Source organism: Ips typographus, linkage group LG13 (assembly GCF_016097725.1).
Source record: "Ips typographus isolate SLU linkage group LG13, UJ_Ityp_2.0, whole genome shotgun sequence".
NCBI lineage: Eukaryota > Metazoa > Arthropoda > Insecta > Coleoptera > Curculionidae > Ips > Ips typographus.
In genome coordinates, this window is record NC_138434.1 from 233,527 (window position 1) to 245,883 (window position 12,357).

General features: G+C 38.5%; 2 protein-coding genes across 15 annotated transcripts in view; one reads left to right on the plus strand and one right to left on the minus strand.

Moving 5' to 3' along the window:
* LOC145737141 (protein DOP1 homolog) overlaps positions 1-12,357 on the plus strand; it is a 32,954-nt gene that overhangs the window by 11,318 nt on the left and 9,279 nt on the right. For 9 of the 14 annotated variants that reach the window (XR_014180274.1, XR_014180270.1, XR_014180273.1 and 6 more), the window contains exons 12-15: positions 487-850; positions 907-1,070; positions 2,900-3,078; positions 3,138-3,605. Coding sequence is in view for 5 of the 14 variants with exons in the window: in XM_081991727.1 (XP_081847853.1) it covers positions 487-850; positions 907-1,070; positions 2,900-3,078; positions 3,138-3,330; positions 4,428-4,601; positions 4,660-4,993; positions 5,051-5,206; positions 5,259-5,448; positions 5,557-5,568; positions 5,964-6,131; positions 6,197-6,563 (2,301 nt within the window). In the remaining 9 variants the exon portion in view is untranslated. Of the gene's footprint in view, positions 1-486; positions 851-906; positions 1,071-2,899; positions 3,079-3,137; positions 3,606-4,427; positions 4,602-4,659; positions 4,994-5,050; positions 5,207-5,258; positions 5,449-5,556; positions 5,569-5,963; positions 6,132-6,196; positions 9,606-12,357 lie in introns of those variants that run through there. The other 5 variants (XM_081991727.1, XM_081991730.1, XM_081991731.1 and 2 more) reach the window with 2 other exon arrangements.
* Srp54k (signal recognition particle 54k) lies at positions 9,663-12,351 on the minus strand. The gene is made up of 6 exons (XM_081991743.1): positions 12,296-12,351; positions 12,095-12,245; positions 11,893-12,041; positions 10,307-10,568; positions 10,064-10,256; positions 9,663-10,011 (listed from the first exon to the last, which is right to left on the minus strand). Exons 2-6 carry the CDS (start codon positions 12,197-12,199, stop codon positions 9,725-9,727), a joined length of 996 nt encoding a protein of 331 aa, XP_081847869.1. The 5' UTR covers positions 12,200-12,245; positions 12,296-12,351; the 3' UTR covers positions 9,663-9,724.

Consider the following 12,357-nt stretch of genomic DNA (forward strand, 5'->3'; position numbering starts at 1 on the left):
TCATTTGGTATAAGAATCATTTTGTCAGTAAAGTTTTACTTCATTTATTTTAGGATTGATAAACCAAAATCTCTCAACCAATAAATAACAAATCAAAGCCTTTTATAGGTTTGTATTTTGACAATATTGACCGGAAATGATTTTAATGAAATTAATGACAGTCATGGCAGAAAAATGACATCTTTCAAGCAAATTTTAATTAGACTCGTAAATTTACTGGACAAATTGGAATTTACTGGTAAAATTGGTACATTTTCTTGTCGCACAATGAATTTTACTTTTCCAAATTTTACTTTACCTTACCGGTAAAATTACGCCCATCACTAGCCAAAACGGATGTGACGTTTTTCAACAGTCAGTCACGTAACGTCTCCAAATCTCTATCTTTGTCTAGAACATTGATTTGCAATCTAATCATGTAATTTTTATGTATCATTTTCCAATTTTGATTTAATTCAAAAAAAATAACATTTATACGTGGGACAGATCTGTAACAACATCGAAGAAATCTCGACCAGTTACAAGGAAACGGATCTGGACGAATACGAGCTGGGCGCCGATTACACAGTGACCCAATTAGAATCGTTGACAATTCTCTGTCACTACTGTCTCCTAGACGCCTCACAAACGATCAATCAAAACGTGCCAGCTACAACAGCCACTTCTTCTGTTCCTAATCCGGGGGAGATTTTCAACAACCTGGTCAACGTATTTTTTTCGCCTTTGGGCGGGGACATTAACTTTTCCACCAAACTGAATTCGGACCACTATCAAAACGCGAGGAAAACGATACTCAGCCATATGCCCAGGATTATATCGAGCGTGGCAAAGTTGTGGCAAACCGTAGTTGGTTAGTTTAGCTTTCTGTCAATTTCTCATTGTGTTGTTGAATTTGTGTGTGTACAGGCATGGATGTGGACTACAACAGCACGTACGGCAGCGCCAAAGTAGTGAAGCAACAACTGTTGGAGTTTCTGAGTCCTATAGCGGTCCATCATGGCGCCAGTTTTCTGGCAGCTGTGGCAGTGGCTTGGTACGAGCGCCGAAACCATTTCATCAACATTAAAGCTGTAAGTTTCTGCTTAGTTTTCGTTACCAATTAAGTTTTAATCCGTTTTTAACGATATTTGACAACTTTGCCGCCCTCTAGCGGCTAAAGGGGGCCCCGTTTATTAGCTTTCTTTTGTTATACGGTGTGTTTATACAGGGTGTTTCAAATAAGCTAGTTATGGACGATTTTCTGGAAAAGTGCACCAACATTTTCTGCTTTTGAGGAGGGTGGTCAAAAGGTTTGTCTCTGGTAACTAGAAACGTCTTGGACCATTTTGAAAGTACCAGAAACCTCTAAATGCTACTGAGAACTTTCTGAAAAGTACCAGGGTGTTCTACAACTATATTAAATTGCCAGAGGCCTCTAGGACCATTTTGAATGTGCCAAGGACCTCCAAATGCTCCTGACAACTTTCCGAAAAGTTTCAGAACCCCCACGAATCAGGGGTTTCCACTTACCGTAGTGAAGGAGTTAAGACTAAAAGTAATAATATAAATACAGTTTGTTCTTACCCTTTATGGTGCAAACAACGCGAATGTGACGTCAGGATGATGTAATTTGACAGTTGGTTAAGTTACGGTGTTGTCAAACTACGAAACCTACATTCATTTCAGTTCGTTTGTGTCTCCTTGCATTATCTTAAATCTCAAATACAGAGTTATTGATTGAATTAGAGAGTGTCTCAAAAATTATGTGGCAACTGACAATCTTCTAAAAAGCGCCAGAAGCTTCTACAAGTGTTTTAAACTGCGAGAGCTCTCTAGATACTGCAAACCTTCTAGAAATTGTTTTAAATTGTCAAGAGCTTCTAAATCCATTAAGAAAGTGCCAGTGGCCTCTAAATGCTAGAGCAAAAACAATTGAATATCGATACAAAGATTTTACATCAAGTAGGCCTAGAATTTGACGTAGATTCCAAAAATCGCGTTTGACAATAACAATGACAAGTTTGACAGTTGTTTTCCCTATTAAGGAAAATTTTTTTATTTAAGCATAAATTTTCCGTTAAAATTTGTCAAATATCGTTTACGTTAACGTTTAAGTTATATGGTTAGAGCTCGAATCAGATGAGAAAAGGCCACCGCATCATCAATGACGCAGTTTTTAAAACTATTTCTTTCTCCTTCTACAGTTGCCGTCGCATTAGATATAATCAGAGGCGTCCTATTAAAATATTCCCGAAAATATATTGTTAAGCGGTCAAAAAGCCACTTGGCAACGTAGTGCGGTTTTTACTTGGACACAATTAAAACAGATGCGGCAGCGGCCAGGGACATTTGGACCTTTTTATATGCTTTTACTAGCCGGCACTCTAAACGGTGTTGCCAAGTTTAAAAAAATGTATGTAGTGGCGGACAGGGAGACTTAGGGGGTTAGGTTAGGTTCCGTTTTAGTCTGGTGTTTTGGTTGTATTGTTGATGGTCGCAGTTGAAGTTCACATAGTGTTATGAATAAAAAACGTTATTTTGTCAAAATGTCTTTCAAAAAGGTTGGAAAGAAAGGTGTTATCATATACAGCCAAGGCCGTGAAATCGTCAGTAACGTCTTACAATTTATGAAGAAAGAAGCAGAAGGAGTTTCCATTCCTTTGAAAAACTTGTTGTCTTTTATTTTCTTTATTAAAAACGACGAAAATGTTTCATTTTACTGATAAAATAATAGCACGCCACTGACTGGCTGCAACAACTTGTAAAGTAACGAGAACAGCAATATTTAAAGCGAGACGTACAGAGATCGTGACATCATCGTTTGATGACGCCTGTGGCCTTTTCTTAGCTGATTCGAGCTCTACCGGTTGTTTGCTGTACGTTTCCGTAAACTGTCTATATTATCCTGAGTCTTTAAAAGGTTCTACCAGAGGCAACTGCGGGACAAAGCAACTTGGTCTACCTGATCTCAGCCATACGAGTGATCCCGCTCGACAATTTAGTACAAACCGTGACCGCTGTGATAAAGAATCCGCCACCCTGCGAGGGTGTCGGACCGGACGTTTGTTTGGACGTCGCCATTTTAGAATTATTTTACTGGTACTATCCCGAAATACCTCTATAAGCCCATCAGCTTCGATTCGTTGAAACGTTTTCAGTTATATGCGTAACGCGTCGGCCACGCAGCTTAACGAAGCGTGGGCCTCCCTGCTGTCCTTGATCAGGGAAGTGAGCTCCCTCAGTCCGTCTGCGCAGTTCCTATTGGCCGCCATTCTACACGAAATGATGATCAAATGTTGCCCGCTGGAGGAACGGAAAGACCAGAAAGATTTACAGGACGTCACCGCAAAGGTTAGTCAAACCCAAGGACGGTAAACAGTACAGGATTGCTCGATCGGCCGATTTTGTTTCCCGGCGGCGAATGAATTCTGACGTCACAGTGGGCCTTCGGGCGCACAATACGCTAAATATTCGCCCGAGACGCTATGTACGAGATTGTCAAGGGTGCCTGTGATTTCGGTTTACTCCGACCCCATGGTGACGTAAAAATCGTCACCGGCCCGAGCCGATACCGGCAAGATTGCGCTTATGGGATTAAGCACTCCTGTACTGTTTACAATCCTTGAGTCAAACCACTTGCCAAATCTTTAGGAATATTCCATGATTTGTATTTGAAACATTTCTGGGGTTTGTCAAGTTGACATTGACAACGTTAGTGCCCTCGTGAGCGCGTTCAGAAATAGCGCGCACCGTGGCGTTGTGTCACGTGACAACATATTGTTATGTAAATAAATTGTTCACGTGACCCATTTTTTTTTCTGATTTTATCAAGTTTGACGTTTCATTAGTTTTGGTGGGTTTCAATCAATGAGTAAAAAGAACAAGTATCAGGAGGTAACAATAATACAAATTATAACCCGTGTGTGCATTAAGCGAGGGGGACGGAAGTTGATTGCGCATTCGCCTACTGCGCAGTTGAATTGACGCAAAGTCATTGAAAGTTTGGAGTTTCAAACCCGCAAAAATTGGTGTTAGTTTGTTTTGTTTGTCTGTGGTTCTTTAACAGTTGAGTTTTGCAAATTTAAATTAAGTTGTACAGTGGACAAGATTAAATTCATTAAGTAATTAAGTTGACGGCCGCCATATTACTCCCCCCCCTCCTCCTTGTTTCTGTCACCCACTTGGTTTGCTATTGTTCCTTCCTGCTATGTTTACATTTTTTTTATTCATTGGTTTCAATTATTTTATTTTGGTACTTTTAAAAGAAATATTTGCTTTTTGCGCTGTAATTGTAATATAATCACTTGGCATTAGTGGTTATTCTTAATGGACAGTGGTCGTGGACAAAGTATAGTATAGTTATCCTCGTTTTTTATGGCCATTAATCCCACTGGAGATCATAAAAAGCTTATTGAATAATATACTAATTTACTGGTGTTTTATTCCAGCTTATAGATTGTGTGTCTCAAGTGTGCGGTTCCTGTCTAGAACAAACGACTTGGTTAAGGCGGAACTTTGCAGTGCGCGAACAAGACGAAGATTCAATTTCCGAAGCCAGTTTGTCTTCGGGAGCACCCACAGACATTGTTTACACTTCTAGTTATAGTGTACAAGCCCAGTTGGTACTAACCGTTTGTTTTGTATCACTATTTCTTAACAACTTAACAAAATTCGTTAAAGGTACTGGCCGAAATTCTTGCCCCCATTTTGGATATTTGTTTCGGTTCGTCGGAAAAAGACAAAGTGAACAACATCCTCGCCTCACTTATGTGCAATATCGTGCCCTATTTAAGGACGCACACGTCTAGAAACATGCCCAGTTTCAACGCTTGTTCGAAATTGTTGTCCAGCTTGAGCAGCTACCAGTACACGAGAAAAGCTTGGAAGAAGGACGTGTTTGACTTGTTGCTAGACAACAGTTTGTTCCAGATCGATTTGTGCTGTTTGAAATACTGGAGAGTGATCGTGGACAACTTGATGACCCACGACAACACCACTTTCCGAGATCTAATGAGTCTGTTTTAGTAAATAATTTAGTTTGAATGGAATTCAATTTGGTTGTCATTTTAAGGTCGAGTTTCAATGACGCCGCAAAGCGGGACTTTAGGAATTTTCTCCTCTAGAGAACAAGAGTATGAGCAAAAGGCTCAATTGTTGAAAAGGCTGGCTTACGTAATATTCTGCAGCGAGATTGATCAATACGCTAAGTACATGCCGGAAATTCAGGGTAAAAAATCCTTCGCTTGGTCACTTAAAACTTGAAACAATGAAAATTGCAGAACAACTTACGTCCAGTTTACGACTGAACGTGCCTGGGATCCAAGCTCAAGTTTTCTTGTGTTTCCGGGTTCTGTTGATTCGGATGAGTCCGCTTCACGTGACCAGTCTGTGGCCTATCATAATCAGCGAAATGCTTCAAGTTTTCCTACAAATCGAGCAGGAATTGACCACCGACACCGACGAATTCAAGTAAGTGTTTGTTTACCTGACTGTATTGTGGTGGTTGTCCTGTATTATGTATTAACATGAGTTATTTGTTTTTTCTGTACTTAACTGTGGGTTTGGTGGTCGCTACAGGATGAATAACAGGTAAATAGCTGCTCATATAGTTTTACTAACTGAAGTATAGTCTGTTCAGTTTTTTCTGACTGTTGCGTCACAATTACCAGTATATTATTTATATGCTAACGATTCTAAGAGGGTGTAGAACACTTGCAAAGGCTCTGGAACTTTTCAGGAAGTTCTTAGTAGGCACATTCCAGCCAGTCTTAGCAGAAGGATCTGACAATTTAAAACAATTCTTGAATGGTTTAATATATACTTGTAGAGGCTCAGTAGCATTTAGAGGTCTATGAGACTTTTCAAAACGTTTCTAGAGGCTTTTGACAATTTAAAACAGTTAGAAGTCCCTGAACAGAGACTGACAAACATTTGAATCACTCTTTAGACAATTACTGTAAACTAATCAATCATTTGATTTGTAGCAACCATATTAAAGTGATGGCATCATTGGACGCTAGCTGGACGACCAATAACAGTAACGGGTTGCACGCCATGGGTCATCCTCATTGGTTGAGGCTGCAGCTAGCCACAGCCAAATTGCTGGACCTGGCTCTCTTATTACCTGCTACTACCTTGCCTCAATTCCAAATGTACGTCATTATTCACCCTGTAGTGTATTGTATTTAATAGGAATTTCCTATAACCACAAAATTAGGTATAGATGGGCCTTTGTTGGGGACGATTTGAACAAGTCCCAACACACTGAGGTGGTGTTTACGCCGCACGTTGTCCGCATAACCAAACTAATGGACCGGCGTTTCGCGGACACTCAAATTGACGTCCTACCAATGAAACGCAACGAACTGCTGTTAACAATGAACGCGATCGGTCAACTGAAAGACCTGCACAGCTTCTTCAAAACGTTGAGTTCCTGTTCCGACCGTCACCGAACCGAATGCACCAGGTCAGTAGCCAGCGACAACTTGTTCACCGATCGTCAATCTGACAAAAAGCTTGACATGATTTTGGAAAAGATTGATAAAGTGGTGGAGAGCGACTTTTTGGACAAGATACCTAGGTAAGGTGCTAAATCAAGTTAGCGTAACGTTAACCCACCTAAATGTGACTACCAACCAAAGAAAAAAGAGAGACTGCCAATCTGACGGAGTCTCCATCTTTATTGCTCTCTCTCTCTCTCTCTCTAGTATTACCAATCAAACAAAATATCGTCTTCTATGGCATGAATGAACGTGTTATAGAAGACTGATGAGTAGGAAATTTACCGATACGGTTTAGTTAAACTGATACGCTTATACAGAATGTCCCAAATAGAATGCAATCAGTTGAGTTAGAGCTCGAATCAGCTAAGAAAAGGCCACAGGCGTCATCAAACGATGATGTCACGATCTCTGTAGAGCTCGAATCAGCTAAGAAAAGGCCACAGGCGTCATTAAACGATGATGTCACGATCTCTGTACGTCTCGCTTTAAATATTGCTGCTCTCGTTACTTTCCAAGTTGTTGCAGCCAGTCAGTGGCGTGCTATTATTTTATCAGTAAAATGAAACATTTTCGTCGTTTTTAATAAAGAAAATAAAAGACAACAAGTTTTTCAAAGGAATGGAAACTCCTTCTGCTTCTTTCTTCATAAATTGTAAGACGTTACTGACGATTTCACGGCCTTGGCTGTATATGATAACACCTTTCTTTCCAACCTTTTTGAAAGACATTTTGACAAAATAACGTTTTTTATTCATAACACTATGTGAACTTCAACTGCGACCATCAACAATACAACCAAAACACCAGACTAAAACGGAACCTAACCTAACCCCCTAAGTCTCCCTGTCCGCCACTACATTTTTTTAAACTTGGCAACACCGTTTAGAGTGCCGGCTAGTAAAAGCATATAAAAAGGTCCAAATGTCCCTGGCCGCTGCCGCATCTGTTTTAATTGTGTCCAAGTAAAAACCGTACTACGTTGCCAAGTGGCTTTTTGACCGCTTAACAATATATTTTCGGGAATATTTTAATAGGACGCCTCTGATTATATCTAATGCGACGGCAACTGTAGAAGGAGAAAGAAATAGTTTTAAAAACTGCGTCATTGATGATGCGGTGGCCTTTTCTCATCTGATTCGAGCTCTAACTTTGCTGTTTTTCTTGTTTTCACGTCCAATTAAAACTTGGGACACCGTGTATAACAGTGTGGGGAAAGAATAGCCCTGTCTTGTGTGGTTTCAAAAAAATATATCAAAAGCCTAAAATTACTTTCCACCGTTGCACGTCATCAGAGTGAGTTTGACGTTTGAATGCAGTTTGCATTCGTTTTGCTAAACGATCTTTCTCACACGCAGTTTAACGGATTCAGAAACAAACCTAACCTACTTGATCGATTTTTGTGTTAGTCAATTAGGATGATCAAACATCTGGCAACTCAGCGCGTTAAACGTCAATGACTATAGAGAAATTTTTCGCGTCGACCATGTATTAACAGCCTTTTTTAACGGACGATAACGAATGTAAAATCATCCCATTGATGCATGATTTTTCAATCGTTTTACTTTAATGCACACGATTTTATCATAAGGCAACCAAATAGGCTCACAGTATATTTCTATCCTTCTTTATTTGCATTAAACAGAGAGAAATAGATTATTTAGTTGACATCCACCATTAACGACAGAACTAATTGTCATTGTCAAGGGTGCCTATGATTTGCTATATATGCCTACTATACTAGAAAGCTTAGAAGGTACAAAAATTCCAAGATGGCGGGAATAGTGGTGACGGTTTGTATTGTGGAAATTGAGTTTTTTGAGGATTAGATGAATTTTTACGGTTTAAAATCAACACTTGAGGTTATTTGCGTGAGTTATTGTTGTTTGCTGCCTGTTCATAAGTTTTCCAAGCCGCATTGTAACAGCAATTCAGGAAAAAGCCCAACCGTGTCAGTTTTTTACTTTACAAAAAACCGGATCTAACTCACTTTGAAGTGGGATGATTTTACTCCAACACTACACTCAATGGTAGGTACAAGTGCTTTCTAGTACAGTAAACTTACTAGTTTACATGCACAAGTATGTGGGTTTCATTTTAACGCATCCTTCATTGTGAGAGCAACAAAACTAATTTTGAGTGAATGTTCTTGGTAATAACACAACCATTTACCAGTTTTTCTTACCTAGTTTTAAGGATTTACAGATTTTCTTGTATTGAACACTAGTTTGCTGTGTGTTGTACTTTCCACAACAAATTTGTTTAGGCTGGACTTGATTGTGTAGAAAAAGCTCTATCTAATACATATCTGGATCAGGAATAAACCTTTATTTGATTTTTCACTCACAACTTGCAATCAACTACACGAAATAATAAAAAAAAAAAACATATTTCTTACTACATCTGACTGAAAACCGCTAACGCCGCCATTAAAAGTGACATTTTAAGATTTCTAGTATAGAGGGCGGTGGGCCGATACAATTTTTTGAAACCAACAAGAAACGGCCGTAAAAAAGCTGGAATGCCCGAAAAGTTTTGCCCAAAGAGATCATCATCAGTATTAAATGCAACAATGCATTTGTCTATTCGAGATAAACGTAATCGACTTGTAATATATTAATGTACCGGTTGTGTCTAAAACCCAAACCTACAGGGTGTTCGATTTTCAGAGGCGTAGACAAACATCAATTATTAAGTCCCTGAAACTGTTTTTATTTTATTTTATATTATATTATAAGGGGTGTTCAATAATTGTTATGGTCAGGTCGCCTATGGATGGCAATTGTCACAATAAGCGTATGTCTTAGATAACCTCGCAAACAATTATTTTATGACAGCTGACCACAGCCAACTACGACCATAACAATTATTAAACACCCGTTAGTTTTGTTATTGCTTTGAACAGATTTTACTTGTAATTTACACGTTAATTTATTTTGATTTCGTAGTGGTGCTTCAGATTCCTAACTTTGTTAAGTATTTTTCTAGTAAATTAGGAGCAATTTTACTGAAAACTGTAAGCATTTACTATATCTTGTATAATATAAAAATGTGATTTTATATTGTGATGTTATTATCAAAGGGTTTTATTGCCTTGATTGTTGTAATTAAAGTGATGAATAAATACGTTTTTTTTTAGTATTTACAGGTAAAATTCCTTCCCACCGTGAATTAATAAAATAATTAAAAAAAAAACCTTTTATTAAATTCTGTTTTACATAATAATTACAACTTTACACAAGCTATCATTTATTACCGAAACCGCCCATTAAATTGCCTAATCCGCCTAGACCGCCAGCAGCCCCCGACTGCAACTGTCTCATCATATTTTGCAAGCCGGCCATGCCGCCCATTTGATGAAGAACGCGCGGGTCCATCATACGCGCCATCTGTTGGTTGAGTTTGGCCATTTGGTTTTGGTTGACGTTTTTGGCCATGTCACCGCCCTTAAACAGGCCTTTAATGCCGCCCATTTTCTTTACAACGGCCGCAAACTTGGTGTATTGCGTGATCAACTCTTTCACTTCGCGCTCTTAAATAAAACCCAATTTTGCTTTGAAAATTAACGGTGTTGTTGTAATTACCGGTAACTCCGGAACCTTGAGCCACCCTAATGGCTCGTCCCGGTTGCTTGGAGAACAGTTTAGCCCCGTCCCGATTGTCCAGTTCGCTGTCGTTCATGCTATCCATTATTGTCATCAGTTTTTTCAATCTGGCCATGGACTCTTGTTCGCTACCTTTCGACATAAAGTCCTGGCTGAAGCCTGGAATCATTCCCTAGAAAAACACCACTAAAACCTCCCAACTTAACTGTGATATACACAAACCATTATTTGAGAAAAAGGACCCATTTTCATTATATTCTGAAACTGTTCGTACATATCCCTCAATGTAAACTGTCCATGTTTGATTTTCTCTAAAAGTTCTTCGTTATCTTCCAGCTTTAATTCATTAACTTTATCAATCAGTCCCTCAATGTCACCCATTCCCAGTAATTTACTGATAAATGGTTTCGTTTTAAAGGGCTCTAAATCATCGATGTGTTCTCCTACACCAATGAAAATTATTGGACTACTGGTAGCTGCTACACTGTAAAAAAAACACAGATAATAGTATATTATGTTACAACCGTGTAGAATATACTATTTTTTTTTCAAGCGGCATGTATACAGGGTGTATGGATTTGGAATGTTTTGACCGGAAAACCCCATTTCTCGACCAGTTCGGATAAAACTAGCATACTAGAACTCGATTTTTGGGAAAGAATTTTTAACGGTAAAATCATCCCATCCCCACCATCTCAAAATATATTTCGGCCGCTTCAGTTGTAGGTAAACTCTAAGAGATGGCGCTACTACTAACAAAATCCTGAAGGTTACGTGACCGTTTTTTTTAGAGTTTTAAACTGATTCACTACATCACGCATCATTTTGTAAGATTAAAATGTCATTTTTAACGTCACGTGACAGTTTTTATGTTAATCGACAATTTTTTTTCAAATCGCGCGACTTTTTTAACGTCAAAACAAATCCTGAAGGTCACGTGACTCTTTTAAGATTAAAAATGGAATTTATTATGTCACATGACAGTGTTAAATATCATTCGAAGGATCACGTAATCGTTTTTCAGTTTAAACTGATATTCTTAAAGGCACACGTGACCCTCTTCACAGTGCAAATGGCAACATGACAATTTTCAATTATTTTAACGTCAAAACGAAATCCTAAAGGTCACGTGACTGTTTTAGATGTCAAAGTATTATTTGAAGAGTCACCTGACTCCTTATAATGTGCAAATGGTCACGTGACGATTTTCAAAAATAAAATATATTTTTAAAGGCATAACGATTTTCAATAAACAAACATTTTTTTAAAAGTCACGTGACTGTAAATGGCGAAATAATGTTTAAAGGGTCACGTGACCGTTTTTCAGTTTGAACTGAGATTTTTTAAATTACGTGACTCCTTTTTAATGTGCAAATGGTCACCTAATGATTTTTAATGCTCAAATTTAATTTTTAAAGGTCATGTGACTCTTATTTAATGCCAAAACGGAACCCTGAAGATCGGCCAAGATGCGCCCTCTGTTGGCCACCTTTAGAAATTTGGCTTCAACTGTTATCCTGTTAGCCCTGACAACGGCCATGCTATGTGTCATTAGTTTGTTTACGTGAAAAGATTGTATTGTAGAGCCAATCAAAGCAAGTAAGAAAGTTTTAGTGCATTAATTTCATCTGCTTTTTTCTAAATGCAAGGGTTCAGTCTGAATCAAGTTCTGGACATTGCATCCTATAATGAAAATCCATTTTTGTTCTAGTAACCTTTCTACGCCGGCAGTAGAGATCAATAAATAATAGGCTTATTTTAGACTATTTAAATAAAAAAATTTTTTTGGAAAGTTTGAAAATACATACGCGCTCAGAGCTCCCCCACCCTTAGCATGTCCATCCAATTTAGTGATAATAACTGAACCTACATCAACTTTTTCTTTAAAAGCTCTGGCTTGTCCTTCACAAGCTTGACCAATTGTAGCATCCATTACAAACACAATATTGTCGGGTTTCTACAAGTTAAAAGTTAACCCACTCCCAACTTAACACACTGGACAAAACTTACCACAGCATTGGAAACTTGCAACATTTCTTCAAACAGGGAATCTTCCTGTTTGTGTCTACCACTTGTGTCTACAATGATAATTTCAAAACCTTCTTTTTTAAACATTTCCACACCGTCTTGAGCAATCACCACTGGATCGACTTCTGTATAACTAGAATGAGTGTTTAAAGTTTCACTTCTCTGCAACAAACACTAACAAACCTTCCATAAAATGGTATTCTAGCTTTGGTGCAGTTCTGTTTGACTTGGTCATAGGCGCCAGC

Bases quoted from the DNA above. Each gene is read 5' to 3' on its own strand.
- Srp54k (XM_081991743.1), bottom strand. From the start codon at position 12,199: ATGTTTAAAAAAGAAGGTTTTGAAATTATCATTGTAGACACAAGTGGT. The intron at 12,042-12,094 runs GTAAGTTTTGTC...TTTAACTTGTAG, and splicing joins TGCAAGTTTCCAATGCTGTG to AAACCCGACAATATTGTGTT. The intron at 10,257-10,306 runs GTTTGTGTATAT...GTGTTTTTCTAG, and splicing joins GTCCTTTTTCTCAAATAATG to GGAATGATTCCAGGCTTCAG.